This window comes from Oratosquilla oratoria, chromosome 38 (genome assembly GCF_046742065.1).
Source record: "Oratosquilla oratoria isolate Oo_2021 chromosome 38, ASM4674206v1, whole genome shotgun sequence".
In the NCBI taxonomy this organism is placed as follows: Eukaryota; Metazoa; Arthropoda; class Malacostraca; order Stomatopoda; family Squillidae; genus Oratosquilla; species Oratosquilla oratoria.
This window is the reverse complement of record NC_134814.1, coordinates 41,824,464-41,838,336: the sequence shown is the minus strand read 5'-3', so window position 1 is coordinate 41,838,336 and position 13,873 is coordinate 41,824,464. Positions and strand designations below refer to the sequence as shown.

Genomic DNA, 13,873 nt, shown 5'->3' with positions numbered 1-13,873 from the left:
CTTTGCGTAACCTTTTCAAATAAATTGCATGTCTCAAGGAACCCCTGGAGAGAGAGAGAGAGAGAGAGAGAGAGAGAGAGAGAGAGAGAGAGAGAGAGAGAGAGAGAGAGAGAGAAATCAATTCATTTTCATAATAATAATAGGTTAGATAGGATGATGTCTATATTACATTATTACGATAACCAAGAATGTGTCGTGCGTGTTTTATATTACGTATATGAAATTAAATAAAAAATCAAAAGTACATTAGCTTATCTCAATTGTTCTCGCGGAACCCTTAGGGACCTTTTGCGGAACCTTAGGGTTCCGGGGAACCCTGGTTGGTAAGAAACGCTGCTTTAGACTATACCAGAGACATAACCCCGTGAGGCGAAAGTTTTGCGATAGAGTCCATTGATGCATTACGTTTTTATGGGATTTCGTCCTTAAGGCTGATCGACAGACTTCGGACCAGACCCGCGACAAGCAGCGGAGGCTCGTTGCCAATACATAAAACCCAAAACCACTTTGAGGTTTAAGACGTCAAAGGAATCTGACAAGACTCTTCGGTGTCCGAACCACTCAAGAGTTTTCTAAGAATCCAGTGGTCAAGCAGGGCGAGGGTGACCCAGGTTCTAGGACCATGTCATGAACCCCCAAATATGGTGGTCCGTTGTTCCAATTTCCCGTTTTTTTATGGAATTCTTGTTTTTAGGACAATTTGATGTTGTGGAGTCACACCTAAGCATTATCTCCTATCACCAAGGCCAGTTATCTAGATGCAGAACAAAACAAAAATAAATAAATAAATAAATAAATAAAACATATGAAAAAACAAAATGAAATAAAAAATACTGAATTAAATACAAGAGATTAAACAAAAAAAAAAAATACAAAAAAAATACAAAAAAATAGAAAATCAAACTCGAACAAACATAAATAAGAACCCCATGCTGTGAACAATCGCGCCATGATCAATGTACCATTAGAAGCACAATAGCCACTACTATACTTCTAAGGCGCCAGCAACTATCTAACCACCATCAACGTCCATGTCAGCTAATGTAACCTGTCCACCACTTACAACCTGCGTGTGCGCGTGCGCGCGCGCGTTTGTGTGCGCTTGTGCGCGTGTGCTTGTACGTGTGTGCGTTTGTGTGCGCGTGCTTGTACATGTGCGTTTGTGTGCGCGTTGTTGTACGTGTGCGTTTGTGTACGCGCGCGCTTGTACGTGTGCGTTTGTACGTGCGTGTGTGTTCGTGTGTGCTTGTACGAGCGTGCTTATTTGTGTGTGTGTCGGTGTCTATGTCCGTGTCTGCGTGTATGCGTGTTCGTGTGCATGTTCGTGTGCGCGTGTGTATACCCGTACGTGTATGTGCGTATGTGCATATGCGTGTGTGCGTGTGTACGTGTTTACACTGGCGGGAACTCTCGAGACTTAGTGAGGATGTGGTACTTCTTCTCAGACTTCGCCTAAGACTCCCTCAAAATCTTCGCGGATTATAATTCCTCCTCTTTGGGCTCCTTACCCACTCCAAGGACTTCCAATCAGGGTTCCAATCCCGATCCCAGTCCCAAGATCTCCAATCAGGGCTTTACCCAATCACCAATACCAAGGACTCCCAATCTGGGTTCCTACCCATCCCCAATCCCAAGATATCCAATCATTGATTTAAACAGTTCCCAATCCCTAGATATCCAATCATTGATTTAAACAGTTCCCAATCACAAGGTATCCAATCAGGGCTTTAACCAATCACCAGTCCTAAGGCCTCCTTTTATCCCCCCGCACTCTTAGGTTTGGGTTCGAATCCCGCACTCCTCTCCAATTCCCAGCAATGACTCTTGGTTACCACACCAACAGCCTCAGTTGAATCTCCCTCACTCAAACATTTTCAAACTATCCCCTATCCCCTCCTCCTCTCCCTGTCCACTATCCCCTCCTCCTCTCCCTGTCCACTATCCCCTCCTCCTCTCCCTGTCCACTATCCCCTCCTCCTCTCCCTGTCCACTATCCCCTCCTCCTCTCCCTGTCCACTATCCCCTCCTCCTCTCCCTGTCCACTATCCCCTCCTCCTCTTCCTGCCCACTATCCCCTCCTCCTCTTCCTGCCCACTATCCCCTCCTCCTCTCCCTGCCCACTATCCCCTCCTCCTCTCCCTGCCCACTATCCCCTCCTCCTCTCCCTGCCCACTATCCCCTCCTCCCCTCCCTACACACTCTCCCCCCCTCCTCTCCCTTTCCACTATCCCCTCCTCCTCTCCCTGTCCACTATCCCCTCCTCCTCTCCCTGTCCACTATCCCCTCCTCCTCTCCCTGTCCACTATCCCCTCCTCCTCTCCCTGTCCACTATCCCCTCCTCCTCTCCCTGTCCACTATCCCCTCCTCCTCTCCCTATCCGCTATCCCCTCCCCCTCTCCCTGTCACCGTCCTCCTCTCCCTGTCCCCGTCCTCCTCTCCCTGTCCCCGTCCTCCTCTCCCTGTCTCCATCCTCCTCTCCCTCTTCCCCGTCCTCCTCTCCCTCTTCCCCGTCCTCCTTTCCCTCTTCCCCGTCCTCCTCTCCCTGTCCCCGTCCTCCTCTCCCTGTCCCCGTCCTCCTCTCCCTGTCCACTATCCCCCTCCTCCTCTCCCTGTCCACTATCCCCTCCTCCTCTCCCTGTCCACTATCCCCTCCTCCTCTCCCTGTCCACTATCCCCTCCTCCTCTCCCTCTCCAAATCCCCCTCCTCCTCTCCCTGTCCACTATCCCCACCTCCTCTCCCTGTCCACTATCCCCTCCTCCTCTCCCTGTCCACTATCCCCTCCTCCTCTCCCTGTCCACTATCCCCTCCTCCTCTCCCTGTCCACTATCCCCTCCTCCTCTCCCTGTCCACTATCCCCTCCTCCTCTCCCTGTCCACTATCCCCTCCTCCTCTCCCTGTCCACTATCCCCTCCTCCTCTCCCTGTCCACTATCCCCTCCTCCTCTCCCTGTCCACTATCCCCTCCTCCTCTCCCTGTCCACTATCCCCTCCTCCTCTCCCTGTCCACTATCCCCTCCTCCTCTCCCTATCCACTATCCCCTCCTCCTCTCCCTATCCACTATCCCCTCCTCCTCTCCCTATCCACTATCCCATCCTCCTCTCCCTATCCACTATCCCATCCTCCTCTCCCTATCCACTATCCCATCCTCCTCTCCCTATCCACTATCCCATCCTCCTCTCCCTGTCCCCTATCCCCCATCCTCCTCTCCCTGTCCCCTATCCCCTCCTCCTCTCCCTGTCCACTATCCCCTCCTCCTCTCCCTGTCCCCTATCCCCTCCTCCTCTCCCTGTCCCCTATCCCCTCCTCCTCTCCCTGTCCCCTATCCCCTCCTCCTCTCCCTGTCCCCTATCCCCTCCTCCTCTCCCTGTCCCCTATCCCCTCCTCCTCTCCCTGTCCCCTATCCCCGTCCTCCTCTCCCTGTCCCCTATCCCCTCCTCCTCTCCCTGTCCCCTATCCCCTCCTCCTCTCCCTGTCCCCTATCCCCTCCTCCTCCTCCCTGTCCCCTATCCCCTCCTCCACTCCCTGTCCCCTATCCCCTACTCCTCTCCCTGTCCACTATCCCCTCCTCTTCTCCCTGTCCTGTATCCCCTCCTCCTCTCCCTGTCCACTATCCCCTCCTCCTCTCCCTGTCCACTATCCCCTCCTCCTCGCCCTGTCCCACTATCCCCTCCTCCTCTCCCTGTCCACTATCCCCTCCTCCTCTCCCTGTCCACTATCCCCTCCTCCTCTCCCTGTCCACTATCCCCTCCTCCTCTCCCTGTCCACTATCCCCTCCTCCTCTCCCTGTCCACTATCCCCTCCTCCTCTCCCTGTCCACTATCCCCTCCTCCTCTCCCTGTCCACTATCCCCTCCTCCTCTCCCTGTCCACTATCCCCTCCTCCTCTCCCTGTCCACTATCCCCTCCACCTCTCTCCCTGTCCACTATCCCCTCCTCTCCCTGTCCACTATCCCCCCCTCCTCTCCCTGTCCACTAGCCCCCCTCTCCCTATCCACTATCCCCCTCCTCTCCCTATCCACTACCCCCTCCTCTCCCTATACACTATCCCCCCTCCTCTCCCTGTCCTCTATCCCCTCCTCCTCTCCCTGTCCACTATCCCCTCCTCCTCTCCCTGTCCACTATCCCCTCCTCCTCTCCCTGTCCACTATCCCCTCCTCCTCTCCCTATCCGCTATCCCCTCCCCCTCTCCCTATCCACTATCCCCCCTCTCCCTATCCACTATCCCCCCTCTCCCTATCCACTATCCCCCCTCTCCCTATCCACTATCCCCTCCTCTCCCTATCCACTATCCCCTCCTCTCCCTATCCACTATCCCCTCCTCTCCCTATCCACTATCCCCTCCTCTCCCTATCCACTATCCCCTCCTCCTCTCCCTATCCACTATCCCCTCCTCCTCTCCCTATCCACTATCCCCCCTCCTCTCCCTATCCACTATCCCCCCTCCTCTCCCTATCCACTATCCCCTCCTCTTCCTATCCATCCCCTCCTCCTCTCCTTATCCACTATCCCCTCCTCTCCCTATCCACTATCCCCTCCTCTCCCTATCCACTATCCCCTCCTCCTCTCCCTATCCACTATCCCCTCCTCCTCTCCCTATCCACTATCCCCTCCTCCTCTCCCTATCCACTATCCCCTCCTCTCCCTATCCACTATCCCCTCCTCTCCCTATCCACTATCCCCTCCTCCTCTCCCTATCCGCTGTCCCCTCCTACTCTCCCTATCCGCTGTCCCCTCCTACTCTCCCTATCCGCTGTCCCCTCCTACTCTATCCTCTGTCCCCACCTCTATCCACTATCTCGTCTCCTTACCCACTATCCACTATCTCCCTAACCCCTCTCCCTTCACCCTCTCCCTAACCCCTCTTCCTTCCCCCCTCTCCCTAACCCCTCTCCCTTCCCCCTCTCCCTAACCCCTCTCCCTTCCCCCCTCTCCCTACCCCTTCCCCTTACTCCTATCTTCTTCCCCTCCTCCCTTTTTTCTATCCTTTTCCTCCCATCCCTCTCTCTATCCTCCCTTCCCCCCCCCCTTTCTCTCACCCAGAGCAGTCACACCGAGTCCCCCTTTGCCCGACAATCAAACCCGGATTGCCGGATAATGAAACCCAGTTCGGCCATTAATCAAACTATCTCAACCCCGTAATCAAATCCACTTTACTCGGCAAGGAATTTCCCTTCACATCCTTCTCCTCCCCCACCCGCCCTCCCATCCCCTCCCTTCGCGGGACTGACCCAACTTCACCTGTCCTTCCCAGGTTCTTGTCCCAGGAGGAGACCCCGTCTAGGAGACCCCGTCTAGGAGACCCCGTCTAGGAGACCCCGTCTAGGAGACCCCGTCTAGGAGACCCCGTCTAGGAGACCCCGTCTAGGAGACCCCGTCTAGGAGACCCCGTCTAGGAGACCCCGTCTAGGAGACCCCGTCTAGGAGACCCCGTCTAGGAGACCCCGTCTAGGAGACCCCGTCTATGAGACCCCGTCTAGGAGACCCCGTCTAGGAGACCCCGTCTAGGAGACCCCGTCTAGGAGACCCCGTCTAGGAGACCCCGTCTAGGAGACCCGTCTAGGAGACCCCGTCTAGGAGACCCCGTCTAGGAGACCCCGTCTAGGAGACCCCGTCTAGGAGACCCCGTCTAGGAGACCCCGTCTAGGAGACCCCGTCTAGGAGACCCCGTCTAGGAGACCCCGTCTAGGAGACCCCGTCTAGGAGACCTTCCGTCTCGACCATCTCATCGAAGACTCCTGTCTCGTGCACCTTCCGTCTAGGCCTTTAGTCGACCTGTCTAGAAGACACCACTCCCCGTCTCGGACACTTCCTGTCTAAGAAGCCTGTCTCGCAGACATCCTGTCTAGGAGATACCCGGTTTTCCCTTTTGGTACTTACTTCTTGACGGCGTCCTCCGGAGAGTGTGGTATCAGCTCGCTTCCTTCTTCCTCGAAGTTTTCGTCTACGAAGGTCTTGAGCTGCAAGAAGAAAAAAAAAAAAATGTACTTTTTTTTTTTTTTGTCAAGCTCTCTATATACCAAAGGCTTCTCCACCCTTGTAAGGGATAAGCCAGCTAAGGCATCCACTCAAAATCCACTCATCCCACTTCCATCCGTTATCCATTTGCTTCCCTCCACCCTCCACCCCACCTCAGTTCCTTGTAAATGGAGGGTCATTCCTTGATCCGCATCTAAGAATATTTGCATTACACAGACGAAGAACAATATTCCCCGGGAAAATCATAGTATATAAAGATTTTATATATAGTAAACAGCATAATTTTCATGAGAAAATCTTTATATATGCATTTTACACCATGTGCATCAGGACAAATAATATTTTAATGCTGTCCAGAGTTCATAAATCTACTTTAAAAAAAAACATATCTATATTGGGGAACAATAATTAAACTAGATGCAGAAAAACAAAAATTGATAATATATAAACAAAATAAACAAAAGTGAATAGATGAAAAAATACAGCACATTTCTTTGAACATTTGGCCGATTTTCAAAAACGAATAAACGAATAAAAATAAATAAAGCGAATAAACGGGAGAAAAGGACTCCGTCTACTCGCTTGGCGAAGATGTTACGGAGAGTACGAGCGAGGCCAGTTTCTTAGCCGCTTCGAATTCGGCGCAATTTCTCTGAATAGAGAAGTTGTCAAAATATCTTTGCTAATTCTCAAACTATTTTATCCTTTTACCTGGTGCCAATTCGGTAGTTCGTGATTAGATAGCAAAAGAGAGCGAGAGCGAAAGGAAAAGAGAAAGACAGCTAGAGAGCAAGTGCGATAACAGCGAGAGAACAAGGACGACTGCGAGACAGCGACAACAAGAGAGCAGGAAAGAGCAAGAGTGAACAGGAAAAAAGAACGATAACAATGACAAGAACAAGAACTAGCTGGGAAATTGTGTGTGTGTGTGTGTGTGTGTGTGTGTGTGTGTGTGTGTGTGTATGTGTGTGTGTGTGTGTGTGTGTGTGTGTGTGTACGTGTGTGTGTGTATGTATGTGTGTGTGTGTATGTGTGGATGTGTGTGGGTGTGTATGTGTGTGTGTGTGTTAATGTGTGTGTGTGTACGTGTATGTGTGTGTGTGTGTGTGTGTGTGTGTGTGTGTGTGTGTGTGTGTGTGTATGTGTGTGTGTGTGTGTGTGTGTGTGTGTGTGTATGTGTGTGTATGTGTGTGTGTGGGGGTGGATGTGTGTGTGTGTGGATGTGTGTGTGCGTGGATGTATGTGTGTGGATGTATGTGTGTGGATGTATGTGTGTGGATGTATGTGTGTGGATGTATGTGTGTGGATGTATGTGTGTGTGGATGTATGTGTGTGTGGATGTATGTGTGTGTGGATGTGTGTGGATGTATGTGTGTGGATGTATGTGTGTGGATGTATGTGTGTGGATGTATGTGTGTGGATGTATGTGTGTGGATGTATGTGTATGTGTGTGGATGTATGTGTGGATGTATGTGTATGTGTGTGGATGTATGTGTGTGTGGATGTATGTGTGTGTGGATGTATGTGTGTGTGGATGTATGTGTGTGTGGATGTATGTGTGGATGTGTGTGTGGATGTATGTGTGTGTGGATGTATGTGTGTATGCATGTGCATGTGTATGTATATGCATGTATGTGTATGTGTATGTGTATGTATGTGTAAGTTCATGGAGTTAGAGACTCGAACGAAAGCAAAGAGGTCACAGCGAAGAGGAGCAGGGGGGAGGGGGAGGGGTGTGTTTGGATCGAGGGAGAGGATCAAGTTTTTGTAGCCAAAGAGGCGACCGAGAAGTTTGTACAGAAAGGTCGAGATTTATGTACTGTGATCGTGAACTTCGAACGGGCAGACGATTAAAGTGATAGGCAAGGACTGTGGATCTAGATGCAGTTGTTGAAGAGCATTTTTTTTTTATAATAAACGTCCAAAAAGTGTATACGTATGCATAAAGGTAATAACACGGTTGATACTACATTCTACATGCATACATACATATACACATACATGCATACACATACACGCATGTGCGCGCGCGTACACACTACACACAATAACACAATACACACATTACACACACTAACACAATAACACACAATACACATTACACACACTACACACTCACGCGTTGTCTCATTGATTGTTTAACATTTTGACAAGGGGCTACGCAAGGGAGAGAGGGAAATGGAGGGGGAGATGGAGATGGAGGAGAGGGAGATAGAGGATGAGGGGGAGATAGAGGATGAGGGGGAGATAGAGGATGAGGGGGAGATAGAGGGGGGAGGGGGAGATGGAGGGGGGAGGGGGAGATGGAGGGGGGAGGGGGAGATGGAGGGGGGAGGGGGAGATGGAGGGGGGAGGGGGAGATGGAGGGGGGAGGGGGAGATGGAGGGGGGAGGGGGAGATGGAGGGGGGAGGGGGAGATGGAGGGGGGGAGGGGGAGATGGAGGGGGAGGGGGAGAGGGAGGGGGAGCGGAGATGTACGGTGAGATGGAGGGGGAGGGGGAGATGGAGGGGGAGGGGGAGATGGAGGGGGAGATGGAGGGGGAGATGGAGGGGGGAGGGGGGGGGGAGGGGAGATGGAAGGGGAGGGGAGGGGAGGGGGAGATGGAAGGGGAGGGGGAGATGGAGGAGGGGAGGGGGAGATGGAGGGGGGAGGGGGAGATGGTGGGGGGAGGGGGAGATGGAGGGGAGAGCGGGAGAAGCAAGGGGGATGGGGAGATGGAGGCGGGACGGGGAGATGGAGGGGTGATGGGGAGAGGGTGGGGGGAGGGGGAGATGGAGGGGGGAGGGGGAGATGGAGGGGAGGTGGAGGGGGAGGGGGAGATGGGGGGGAGGTGGAGGGGGAGGGGGAGATGGAGGGGGAGGGGGAGATGGAGGGGGAGATGGAGGGGGAGATGGAGGGGGAGGGGGAGATGGAGGGGGAGGGGGAGATGGAGGGGGAGGGGGAGATGGAGGGGGAGGGGGAGATGGAGGGGGAGGGGGAGGGGGAGAGGGAGGGGGGAGGATGGAGGGGAGATGAAGAGGGGAGAGGAGGGAGATGAAGGAGGGGGAGCGGGAGGATGAAGGAGGGGCGAGATGGGGAGATGGGGGAGGGGGAGATTGGAGAGGAGGGGATGGGGGAGATGGAAGGAGGGGGAGGGGGAGATGGAGAGGAGGGGGGAGGGGGAGATGAAGGAAGAGGGGGAGAGGGGGAGTGGATCGATGAAGGGGGGAGGGGGGAGATGAAGGAGGGGGGGGAGGGGCGAGATGGAGAGGGGGGGGCGTGGGAGATGAAGGAGGGGGGAGGGGGAGCAGATAGGAGAGGGGGGGAGGGGGAGAGAGATGAAGGAGGGGTGGGCAGGGGGAGATGAAGGAGATGGGAAGGGGGAGATGGAGGGGGAGGGGGAGATGGAGGGGGAGGGGGAGGGGGAGATGGAGGGGGAGGGGGAGATGAAGGAGGGGGAGGGGGATATGAAGGAGGGGGAGGGGGATATGAAGGAGGGGGAGGGGGATATGAAGGAGGGGGAGGGGGATATGAAGGAGGGGAGGGGGATATGAAGGAGGGGAGGGAAGAGGATGGGGAAGGGAGTTGGGGGAGGAAGGAGGAGGGGGGGAGGAAGATGGGCGAGGGGGAGAGGGGGAGATGGGGAGATGGGAGTGGGAGATGGTGGAGGGGGAGGGGGAGAGGGGGAGGGGGAGATGGAGAGGGGGATGGGTGAGATGGAGTGGGGGAGGGGGGAGGATGAGAGAGGGGGGGGAGGGGGAGATGGAGAGAGGGAGGAGATGGGAGAGGGGGAAGGAGGGGGGGAGAGGGGAGATGGAGAGGGGGGAGGGGGAGATGGGAAGAGGGTGGTGGGAGGGGTGGGAGAGGGGAGGATGGAGGAGGGGGGAGATGGAGAGGGGGAGGGGGAGATGGAGGGACGGAGGGGAGGGGGGGATCTGGGAGAGGGGGAGAGGGGAAGGGGGGAGGGGGAGGGGGGAGAGGGGGAGGGGGGAGAGGGGGTGAAGAGGGGGAGGAGATGGAGAGGGGGGGCGGGGGATGACTTGAGAAGGAGACGCGGGAAACCACAAAGGAACTAAAAGGAAGAACAAAACAACAATCAAGGCCTACACTGAGCCCTTAACCGAGGGGCTGTTTGTGTTTACTAAAATAAGCTACACTTAAGAAAACAGGGCAGGAGATGAACTGACAGTACTACCACTATCGTATCCAATTACAATTGTGGTTGTTAGGTGGTGATTTTCATCTAGCGACTCTAGCGGCAGTCGCTCGAAGCAAAACGGCGGCGGCGGCGGCGGCGGCGGCGGCGGCAGAAGAAGAAGAAGAAAAAGAAGAAGAAGAAGAAGAACTCACCGCAACTGACAGGCCTCGCCCAAACAGGGGTTTCTCACTTCCCATGGCATGGGAGTAGTGGGGTGCTGAGTGAGTTAATCCTCCGAGATTGTCGTCGCCAAGCAATTTTATTCAGCCGAGGGGAACCTCGTGGTTCCAAGAACTTTAATCCTATTTTTGGGCTAAAAAATTAGAAGCATTTTGGGCTTTCCAAGTGGTCGAATTTGGGCTTACAAGATACTACTTTGGGCTAAAAAAAAAAAAAAAAAAAAAAAAATCTATTTTTCTGTTTCTGCAGTTTTTTTTTTTTTTCCAATGGGCTTTTTAGGGCTTCTAAGGGCTTCTCTATTACCTTTCTTTTCCTAATTTTTCGATGGGGTTTTTCTTTAAAATATATTTTCCATTTCATTTTTTCTTTTTTCTTTTCTTTTTTCAGTTTTTTGTATTCAGATTTTTTGTATATACCTTTTATTTCATTTTTGTATACTTTTCTTTATTTCATTTTATCTTATTTGTTTTCTTATTCAATCTATCGCGGGCTTGTTGGGCAATTCTCACTGTCTCCAGGAGTTGACGTCGCTCCTTGTGCGGTACCACGACGGAGGCGCCCTCCACCGAGGGGCGACCGGGCTCGGCCTCCAGAACTCGCGGCGCCCTCCAGAGTCCCGAGTCGCCCTCGAGGACAACCTCCAGGAGCTCGTGTCATCCTGGAGGCGGGAGGGAGGATCTTGCTCTTCGGTCACCGAAGAAGATACGTCGTCCTCCTCGTCCTCTTCTTCGGTGCCGTGGATGCAACAAGAGCCTCTTGCGCATTGCAAGGGGCTAGGAGGAGGACTTGATCCATGAAAGAAGGCTTCTGTATTGGCTCCTGGGCTTCTTGGAGCACCTCTTGCTGGGGCTCTGGGCTTCTTGAAGTCCTTCTTGTCTTGTCCTTTGGGCTCGGGCTTCGGAGCCTTACTGGAGTGGGCCGGGCAGTCTTCTCCAGAGCGGAACCCCCGGCCGCTCGAAGTTGCTTTTATTGGGCTCTTGTTGGCTGGAGATCTTCTTGGTCCAGTGTCTCCGCCACGCCTGGTCTCCTGGCCTCTTCCAGGCTCGTCTCCAGCTCAGGGCGCCGTCGTTAAACATCATTCCTGTGACAATTCAGGCCTTCCATGGTATCGAGGCTTGGCTGGTATGACTCCGCTTGTTGCATCTCGCTTTTGCTGTCGATGCTGATGGTCAGTCGCGGTCAGGCAAGTGGTGAAATTTCATGAAGAGGGGAAGCATAAAACTCGGTAGTTCTTAACTGACACGCACACGCACACGCACACACACACACACACGCACTCGTATACACAAGTACATGTAGACACTCATACGTACACGCAAACGTTCTCTCTCTCACACAAACACACACACACACACACACATATATACATTATATATATATACATACACACCTTCAGTATAGTCGTACATATAATGTGAATACGCATATACGTATACTTGTATTATAGTATGTATAGTATATATATATATAGTATATTATATATATTTATATCATATATATATATATATATATATATCATATATACATATACGTATACATATACACATGCATACATATACATACATATACATATGTACATATACATATACACAATCGTATATAATCAAATTAATATACATACGTTATTCAGATTAAAAATCTTCGTATTCAAGCCATTTACAGAAGAAAAATAACTTGGCAGGAAAATACAAGTAAAATAATTAATTAAAGAATAGATAAACACGTAAATAAATAATTGAATTATCAAACAAGCAAATATATAGATGCATAAATAGATAAATTGGTGAATGAAGTAATACAAAATAAAAAGATAAACAAGTGGAGATGGAGAGGGAGGGGGAGATGGAGAGGGAGGGGGAGATGGAGAGGGAGGGGGAGATGGAGAGGGAGGGGGAGATGGAGAGGGAGGGGGAGATGGAGCGGGAGGGGGAGATGGAGAGGGAGGGGGAGATGGAGCGGGAGGGGGAGGGGGAGGTGGAGCGGGAGGGGGAGGTTGAGCGGGAGGGGGGACAGGTGGGAGCGGGGAGGGGGGAGGTGGAGCCGGGAGGGGGGGTGGTGGAGTGGAGCGGGAGGGGGAGGTGGAGCGGGAGGGGGAGGTGGAGCGGGAGGGGGGAGGTGGAGCGGGAGGGGGGAGATGGAGAGGAAGGGGGAGATGGAGAGGAAGGGGGAGATGGAGTGTGAGAGGGGGAGATGGAGTGGGAGAGGGGGAGATGGAGTGGGAGAGGGGGAGATGGAGTGGGAGAGGGGGAGATGGAGTGGGAGAGGGGGAGATGGAGGGGGAGATGGAGATGGAGGAGGGAGAGATGGAGGAGGGGGAGATGGAGGAGGGGATGGAGGAGGAGGAGGGGGAGGTGGGAGAGGGGGAGGAGAGAGGGGGAGGAGGAGGGGGTGGAGGAGGAGGGTGGGGATGGAGGAGGAGGGGAGATAGAGGAGGACGGGGGAGATGGAGGGGAGGAGGACGGGGGAGATGGAGGTAGGGGGAGCTGGAGGGAGGGGGGAGGGGGGAGGAGGGGGGAGATGGAGGAAGGAGGGGGGAGATGGAGGAGGGAGGGGGAGATGGAGGAGGGAGGGGGAGTTGGAGGAGGAGGGGGAGTTGGAGGAGGGAGCGGGAGATGGAGGAGAGACGGGGGTGGGGAGATGGAGAGGAGGAGGGGGAGATGGAGGAGGAGGAGGAGGGGGAGGGAGATGGAGGAGGGAGGGGGAGGATGGAGGAGGAGGGGGAGATGGAATGGAGGAGGGAGGGGAGATGGAGGAGGAGGAGGAGGAGTAGATGGAGTGAGGGGGAGGAGGGGGATGGAGGGAGGGGGAGATGGAGGAGGAGGAGATGGGAGGAGGAGGAGATGGAGGGAAGGATTGGGGGGAGTGATGGAGGAGGGGGATGATGGAGCGGAGGTGGGAAGCGGAGCGGGAGGGGGGGAGATGGCGGGGAGCTAGGGGGGAGATGGAGCGGGAGGGGGGAGATGGAGCGGGAGGGGGGAGATGGAGCGGGAGGGGGGAGATGGAGCGGGAGGGGGGAGATGGAGTGGGAGAGGGGGAGATGGAGTGGGAGAGGGGGAGATGGAGCGGGAGGGGGGAGATGGAGCGGGAGGGGGGAGATGGAGCGGGAGGGGGGAGATGGAGCGGGAGGGGGGAGATGGAGCGGGAGGGGGGAGATGGAGGGGAGAGGGGGAGATGGAAGGGAGAGGGGGAGATGGAAGGGAGAGGGGGAGATGGAAGGGAGAGGGGGAGATGGAAGGGAGAGGGGGAGATGGAAGGGAGAGGGTGGAGGATGGAAGGGAGAGGGGGAGATGGAAGGGATGGACGGGGGAGGATGGAAGGGAGAGGGGGAGATGGAAGGGAGAGGGGGAGATGGAAGGGAGAGGGGGAGATGGAAGGGAGAGGGGGAGATGGAAGGGAGAGGGAGAGATGGGAAGGAGGAGGAGGGGAGATGGTAAGGTGAGGGTGGAGGGAGGGGGAGATGGAAGGGAGAGGGGGAGATGGAAGGGAGAGGGGGAGATGGAAGGGAGAGGGGGAGATGGAAGGGAGAGGGGGAGATGGAA

General features: G+C 54.3%; 1 protein-coding gene across 1 annotated transcript in view; it reads right to left on the bottom strand.

Annotated features, from left to right (window-relative positions):
- Positions 1–13,873, bottom strand: part of LOC143020061 (trehalase-like) — a 217,356-nt gene that overhangs the window by 117,134 nt on the left and 86,349 nt on the right. The window contains exon 4 of the mRNA XM_076176237.1: positions 5,878–5,957. Within this exon, the coding sequence (XP_076032352.1) occupies positions 5,878–5,957 (80 nt within the window). The remainder of the gene's footprint in view (positions 1–5,877; positions 5,958–13,873) is intronic.